At 46.9% G+C, this 7451-nt stretch overlaps 1 protein-coding gene across 5 annotated transcripts; it reads right to left on the reverse strand.

Moving 5' to 3' along the window:
• Positions 1–2832: 2832 nt before the first annotated feature.
• Fxyd4 (FXYD domain containing ion transport regulator 4) lies at positions 2833–6982 on the reverse strand. 5 transcript variants are annotated; one of them, XM_076567712.1, is made up of 8 exons: positions 6747–6977; positions 5330–5395; positions 4780–4812; positions 4630–4653; positions 4069–4143; positions 3956–3992; positions 3529–3566; positions 3044–3440 (listed from the first exon to the last, which is right to left on the reverse strand). In XM_076567712.1, the coding sequence occupies exons 2-8, from the start codon at positions 5367–5369 to the stop codon at positions 3421–3423; spliced, it is 267 nt and encodes an 88-aa protein (XP_076423827.1). In that variant the 5' UTR covers positions 5370–5395; positions 6747–6977; the 3' UTR covers positions 3044–3420. The 5 variants fall into 5 exon arrangements, with proteins under 5 accessions (XP_076423828.1, XP_076423827.1, XP_076423826.1 ...); XM_076567711.1 differs by having other exon boundaries at positions 6834–6976; XM_076567710.1 differs by having other exon boundaries at positions 3045–3440; positions 5330–6720; positions 6778–6976.
• Positions 6983–7451: the final 469 nt, after the last annotated feature.

A 7451-nucleotide genomic window follows, 5' to 3' on the forward strand; every position in this document is an offset into this window, starting at 1 on the left:
CAGAGGAAAGACACGTACAAAATATCTCTTTACCCCAGATAAGGAAGCCACTACCAGGCAAAGTTCGTGATCCTTTTCTTAAGTACAAGTTGGGGGTTACCTAGGAATAGGGATGACTCCAATGCAACCCACCCCAGCTTGGGTAATGACTCCATGAAGGATTTGAAACCTGGAGTCCCTGCATGACCTGCAGGTTGGTGGAGAATTTGGCTGGTGAATCTCCCCAGCAGTTGTTTACTTGTCTATAACCCTGCAGAGCGCTTTTCAGCTTTTCCATTCATGTGAAGTTAGTTTTCTCTCCTGAGCCTGTACCTTCTTGGAGGGGGTGTTTCTAAGAGTTGCTATGCAGCTCTTGATACTCCTATCAAACTCAGATCCTTACTAGGCCTTGTTACAGTTATGGTCAGATAACAGCTTGAGGTCATATTTCCCTTATACCCTTTGGTCCTGGAGATCAAAAAATTATGGCAAACTTGGTGGCATCTTGCTGAGACATTTCTTCTGCCCAGTACATTGTGTGTGTGTGTGGTGTACATGTGAGGACAGGTGCATGCATGTTCACATGTATATCAGAAGTTGGTGTCTTTTGGTCACTTTATACCTAATTTTTTGGGAGCAGAACCTGGAGCTCATCAGTTCAGCTAGGCTGACCAGCCAATGAGCTGTAAGGATCCACCTACTCAACCCCACATCCTTCCATAGGGTTACAGGTATGCATTGCTGTGCCTGGCTTTTAGATAAGATCCAAACTCTTGTCATTACCAAATGAGCCATTTCTCCCAGCCTCTTGTTTTTGGGAATATCTTATGTGGAGTTCTGGCAGACCTGAAACTCACTAGGCCACACTAGTCTCAAACTTGCTGTGATTGTCTACTTCCCAGGTCCTGAAATTAAAGACGCTTGCCCATCATACTTGTATTAATTTGTTCTATGTTATTCTAGTTTTAAGTATCAGGTAGGGGTATATCTTACAGAATACCTGAACAGCATGCTCAAATGATAGGGGTATATCTTAAGTTGTAGAATACCTGCACATCATGTACATGGTTGAGTTTCATGCCCAGAACAGTAAAACCAGATACAATGTCTCTGACTAATCTCAGCAGTCTCAAAGATGGAAGATTAGCAGTTCAAGGTCAAGGTAGGCTACATGAGACCCTGCCTCAAAAACAAACAGACAAAAACTAGATAATCTTCAATATGGCAGATAAGCAGGAGGGACACAATCAAAGTAGGCCTAGCCACTGGGCTGTCTGGATAGAAAACAAGGTTCTTCAGGAACAGGAGGAATTCCTGATTTTGAGGCTGTGGACTTGACACCATGTGATAACTTTTGTGTACCTCAGAGAGTAGTAAGTACAGTGTTTTTTAATCTCTAATGCTGCAAGCCTTTAATAGGTTCTCATGTGACCCCCTATCATTACATTATTTCATTGCTACTTCATAATTTACTTGGCTGCTATTACGAGCCATACTGCAAATATTTTCTCCCCTGATGGTCTTAGGCATCCCCTATGAAAGGGATGGTTGACGCCCAAAGGGTTGAAAGCCACAGGTTGAGAACTGCTGGGATAGTAGAACCCCCAGCTCCTAGGCTATTAAGCTGAGTGGACAGGATGGGAAGGAGTTGTGAACTTGTCTCCTTCCAAGACATAATAGTCTAGTGATCGGGTGCTCAGAAGTGCTTCCAGTAACTACACAGAAAAACTTGGAGAGAGGCAATTTTTAATCTGAACCACTTCTCGGGGGAAAAGAAAGCCTTTTCCCTAGAGATTTTGCTGTTCAGACCTTGTACATCTCTCTGGAGCTCATAGCTTACTCTTCTCTCTTGCCCCCATTACAAAGCCAGCATCCCATGTTTCCTTATTTTTTTCCTGCAGAATAAGCTTGTGATTTGGTACTCACAAGCCACAGACAGGACACTGAAGCCTTGAACCTCGGAATGGTTGCTAATGGGGACGGGATCTAAATTTTGAGAAACATTTTAAAGCTGGGGATATTGCTCAGTTGGCAGAGCCCTTTCCTACCATTCATGAAGCCCTGGGTTTGTGTCCCAGCACCACATAAACCAATGTGATGGTCCACAATTAAATTTCCTTGTAGTTGATGAAGGCAAGAGGAACAGAACAGAGCTTCAATTTGAACTTGTGTTTCATAGAAAGTTCAAGGCTAGCTAGTTCAAGTCACAAGCTAGTGCAGTGTTTGGCAGCCAGAAAGCAAAAGGAAGTACTTGAGAGTTCTGCTACCATGCAGCATACATAGGAAAAGCAGCTGAAAATAGGTGGGATCTGTCTGGTAGCTTCTCCCAGATGTGTGGCTGGAAAGTGATCTACATCTCCAATCAAAGGTGTATTAGGCAAGAGCCAGTTTCACTCCAATAGAGTTGTGTATAGCAGAGCTTCCTAAGTCTTAGCTTGTGAGACAAAAAGCTCAACCTGTCACTGGAGGTTTTGAGCAGGCCTCCACCAGAGCTGAAGAGCACTGCGAAGTGCCTCAAGGGGGCGCCGGCAGGTTTCGTTCTCAAGTTCTTTTGGTGCCCCTGAAGCTGCTGCCTCTCTGGATCATACCTGCATTACAGTCACACAGAGGCACAGCCCAGGTCATTTTGCCCCCCTGGACATTTGCATGCCCCGTTTCCTCATTCAGGACGATTCTGCAGCAAATTTTTCTAACTTTTTACCTCTGAGGGCGCAGTTCAGGTACTTCTGGACCTGATTCTGGACCACCAGCATTACCTGCCCACTTCCTGCTCCAAACACCTAGCATTCTACCCTAGTCAAGAGGTGGGATGCTACCAAGAGGTCCTTTGGGTTCTGGCTTTTGCCATTTAACTGTTCTTACTGTCATGAGACTGGATACACTCGTGCCCTAGGACATTGGAAATTCCCTCATGTGCTGGTCTGAGGGCTATACAAGATTTTACCAGGGCAGATGGGTTAATGGAGCCCTGATGAATGGGATGCGGTTTTAGAGCAGCTGAGCCACTGAGGAACATTCTAGATTGTGTCAGGACTGCTGGGTTCTCTAGGCACAGAGTGAAGAATAGTCTTTGGATAAAACATTGTGCACCTTCCATGGTACATTTATTTCTGTGGGTCTTGCTAGACTGGATTGAACATTTGTGGCACACAATTAGTAGGGTCTTGCTGGGAGTGGGCTTCCAGATAAAAAGATAGAGGACCTAGACAACTCCCCAGACAATTCCACACCCCTGTCCTCCCCACCACATCCACAGAGGGTTCACAAGACCACAAAAGGAGCAGCAAGACCAATTTAATACAAAATAAGCTTGGGTCACCCTTCCCTATCACAGAAGACTTAGCAGTATGCGCTAGAGAGGCCATCGTGGAAGGGGAGGTCTTCAGAGAGTAGGAACAGGAGACTGGCAAGAGCAGCTTCCAAGTTTGTCCGCTGTTCAATTCAGCAGGTACCTGCAGAGCCTGTGGTGAGTTGGGTCAGTTTCAGTCACCTATTCCCTCTGCTACCCCATCAGTCTCCATCCCTGCATCTTGAAGGGGTCCAGCTCACCTGGAGTGATGAGTGGGGTGCCTTTCCCAGGTAAGGAACTAGAGAAAGGAAGCACTCAGATTAGCATCAAGATCTGTTGTCCTTACAAAGAGATGGCATATATTTGAGCTTTTGAGATAGGGTCTCATGTAGCTCAGGCTAGTCTTGAATTTGGTATGTAACCAAAAATGACCTTGACCTAATCTACTTTTACCAAGTTCTGGGAATATAGGTGTGCACTGCCATGCCCACTTGGGGGCACACCTTAATACTCTTCTTCAATGGGTTTTTCCTGAATTGAGGCCATTGAGGGTTTATTATCTTCAAACAAATCCTACTTAAAGTCCAATGAATAGGCAGGCTGTCAGTCATTCTGTAGGTCTTAGAACGTTTATCACCACATAGGTGTGCTCAGCCAAAAGTACATACAACTGGGTCACTGTCTTACCTGGGCTCGTGACTTCGCCTACATTTGCACTTGCCACCTGGGAGAGGAAGAACATAGTCAGCCAGACTGAGTTTGAGCCTTCCTTTCCCGACCTTGCCAATCCCTGTACTTACTCAGGGCCATGGCTATTCCAGCGATGCACAGGAGCCCTCCAAAGATCAATCCACCCAGTTGTAGGCTCTCCCAGTCTTGGGGGAGGAGGTGTGCAAAGAGGAGACAATATCTCACAGTACCCTTACACATTCATTCAAAAGGTATTTATGGGGTTGGGGGTGTGGTTTTGTGGGAGGCCTTTACAAGCACTCACTGGCCCTATAAATAAGTGTTTGCCCACATGGCACTTAGATCCCAGGCAGTGAAAAAGAGACCAATAGGTACATCATGTAATATTGTTTCATGGGGACAAGTGCCATGAGAGGCAAAGTGGAAGAACCTTGAGAGAGGAGGACAAGGTTCATTGAGCTCAGTCCCAGGTTTCCAACCCCAGCTCCATGCCCCAGGGCACCCTCTTTCCTCACTGCATTGAGCTCTCACAAAGAACAGGTTCGATGTCCCACCCCACTTTGTATTGAGTTATGTACCACCCTCCTCAGCTGTCCTGGCAAAGAGGCCCAAAGTAGACAAGGATTGAATGGGATGGGCGAGTAGGGGTGGGGGTTGGCACCAGCTCTTACCATAATAGAAGGGACCACCTTCATCTACAGTAAATGAAAAATAGTAAATAAAATGAACACCAGGATTAGGAAACAGGATATGGTGTCTTAGAGGGGAAATGCAGGCATGTGGCAGATGTCATTTGCCAGGGTGCAGTGGTGGTTACTCACCAGTTGGTTCATTGGCTTCCAAGGGAGGCAGAGCTGGGTGGGAGAAGTGGAAGAAGCGGGTGTTTGTCTCACTCTGGTGTCTAAAATGACAGCTATCTAGAGGGGTCTGGGAAGTGACTCTGGGCCTGTCAGGTGCCTTTCTCATATTTTCAGTCCCAAGCAGGCCTTGGCTTTTGCAACTCATATTGAAGCCCATGTCTCCCATTCACAGCCCTTCCTATTTCCTGCCCTGCTGTTCCTTCTTGTGCTCTGAACAGGATGCTAGATTCATTTTTAACCTTGCTCCAGAAGCTTTGGATAGAGCCAAAGGTTTGGATAGAACCTTTGCCTCTTGAAGAAACAGCACACCTTAATGTGCATTGTCCATTTTCCACAGTCCACTGTCTCAATAGCAACTAAGCAGTTTTTTTTTCAGTGTTCTCATTCCACCTGTACAAATGTTTCATGCCGCTGACATTTTAAATGTAAACACATTAATTGGGCAGCAGTCATCCTCTGGGGAGAGGCTGTCTGGTGTCCAGTGTCTTGGGTGGAGTGATTAAGAACTCACCTGCTAGCACCAGGAGAAAGGCACGGGTTACTCTCTTCATGTCAGGATACAGGGTAAGGCTGCAGGCTGCAGGCTGCAGGGGAGATGCAGAGTAGAGGTAGGTGGGATTGGCTCTGGCTCTGGTCTGGTCTGACCTGACCCGCCACAGCTCACTCCATTAAGATCAGAACTTGTGTGAGAATTAAGAGGCAAGCACTTACGAAAATGACTGCTTTCTACTCTCACATCTATGGAGGGCACAAGTGACAGCCTTGGTATGTGGACTGGTTAATTTGTGGACTGGTTAATTCTGGTTAAGTGTTCAAAACTGAACACCCTGCAGTGACCACAGAGGGCTTTATGAAGAGCTTTACAATGATACTGTCATCTGTGTCATAAGAGATGGCGACAGAAGGGGATTCAGGAAGAGAAACCTACTGAAGTCAAATGGCTTTCCCAAGTCAGCAGGAGCGAGGCTTTCCTAACCAGGTGTCCAGGCCCTGGCTATTCTGTTTGAAAAGATCTGGGCCTTGGGTAGCCAGGCTGAATTAATAGATTGTCTAAAACTCCAGCGCCAGGGCTGGAAGGCGCATTTCCAGGCCTCCTCTCTTGGAGCTAGGGACTCTGTTCCAGGCAGTCCCAGATTGCACTCAGAGCATGGGCACCTGCTAAAAATGCCTGCTGGCGTGTGAAACATAGCTCCTTTCTCCTATGAGTAGGTCCTACCCAGAGCCCGATTTACACGTTGTATGTGACACACCTTGTTGAGCTGAATTTCAGAGAAAAATCCTCCTCCCCTTCTCTGTGATGGTAGCTATAGGCTAGTGTCAAGGGTTCAGTTCTGAAGCCACTATTACTATCTCCTATACCTAGCTCTGGCCTAATGAAAGCACAGATCCAACACCAACTGGCTGGGCCCAGTCTCCTCTCATTTACTTGCCAGCTGTGATTTAGTTGGTATCATATATGTGTTTTCAGTGTCTATAAATACTATCAACCTTGTAAATTATGCAGATGAGTTTAAGTGAGCTATGTCAGTCCTACAAAAAATAAGCCCAGCACTGAAAACCTTCTACAATATATGAAAACTACAGGACCTTTTGCTCTAAGATGGAAAACTGGCTGAAAACTCATGGACATGAGAGTTTATGCTCCAGCCAGTTTCTGAAGCTGGTTTTCTCCCTTTCGTCAGTTTCTCCTGTCCCTTCCCTCAACCCACAGCTCCTGCATTATGTCTCATTTCCATTTCACACGTACTTCTGCTAAAGGTTGGCTCTTACTTCCTCTAACCCTGAATCCTCTGCTACACAGTCACAAAGTCAGAAGTCTCCAGTTCCCGGAAGGCCATCTCTGTCCTCACAACCCCCAAACAATTGCTTACTTCTCAGAGTCCTGATATCAGTATCCACCACCTTCAACCCCCAAAACAATTGCTTACTTCTCAGAGTCCTGGGATCAGCATCCACCACCTTCTTCAATGGTCTCTTGGCCACCCCCTTCCAAGTCCTAGCAAATATCTACTCACCCTGAAGCTCACCCAAGCTAGGTTAGTGGTACGGGATGCAGAGAGCAAGTCTGAGGACAGCTGGATGGGTTCTGCTCTTTAAACCAAGGGGCTCCGCCCTGGGCCACACACCAGCAGTCTGGAGGGAACTAGTCCTACCTCTTATGCTCCTGTAGCCAGCCCTCCCCACCTGCTCTTAAGGACACAGCTCACTTACCACACCCAGGGTAGAGCCAGTGCTGGGTCCCAGGCGACTTAGAGCTTAGGAATGAGAGAAGGGAGAACTGTGGCTACTGGGCTTCAGTCCCTGCCCCAGAGGAAAAGGGGCTTCCTTAGTCTTTCTAGGTCCTAAAAGAAAGTCCCCGGGTTGGAAAGATGGCTCGGCAGGTAAAGGTGCTTGTTACTAGAACTGACAACCTGAGTTTGAGCCTCCAAACCCACAGGGCTTCAAGAAAGCTGACTCAAAAAAAAATTGTCTGTGAACACACACACACACACACACACACACACACACACACACACACACACACTCACAGTTAAAAAAGGCCCCGGGGGTTTAGGGTTCTGGCTTCTTGTGCCAACAGTGGGGGTTCAGGGCTGTGTGGAGTGTCTTGGGGACAGTAAAGATACAGACACCGG

Source organism: Peromyscus maniculatus, chromosome 3 (assembly GCF_049852395.1).
Source record: "Peromyscus maniculatus bairdii isolate BWxNUB_F1_BW_parent chromosome 3, HU_Pman_BW_mat_3.1, whole genome shotgun sequence".
In the NCBI taxonomy this organism is placed as follows: Eukaryota; Metazoa; Chordata; class Mammalia; order Rodentia; family Cricetidae; genus Peromyscus; species Peromyscus maniculatus.

Bases quoted from the DNA above. Each gene is read 5' to 3' on its own strand.
- Fxyd4 (XM_076567712.1), bottom strand. From the start codon at position 5,369: ATGAAGAGAGTAACCCGTGCCTTTCTCCTGGTGCTAGCAG. The intron at 4,813-5,329 runs GTGAGTTCTTAA...TCTCCCACCCAG, and splicing joins CTTTCTCCTGGTGCTAGCAG to CTCTGCCTCCCTTGGAAGCC. The intron at 4,144-4,629 runs GTAAGAGCTGGT...TCCTCCCCCAAG, and splicing joins AGGTGGTCCCTTCTATTATG to ACTGGGAGAGCCTACAACTG.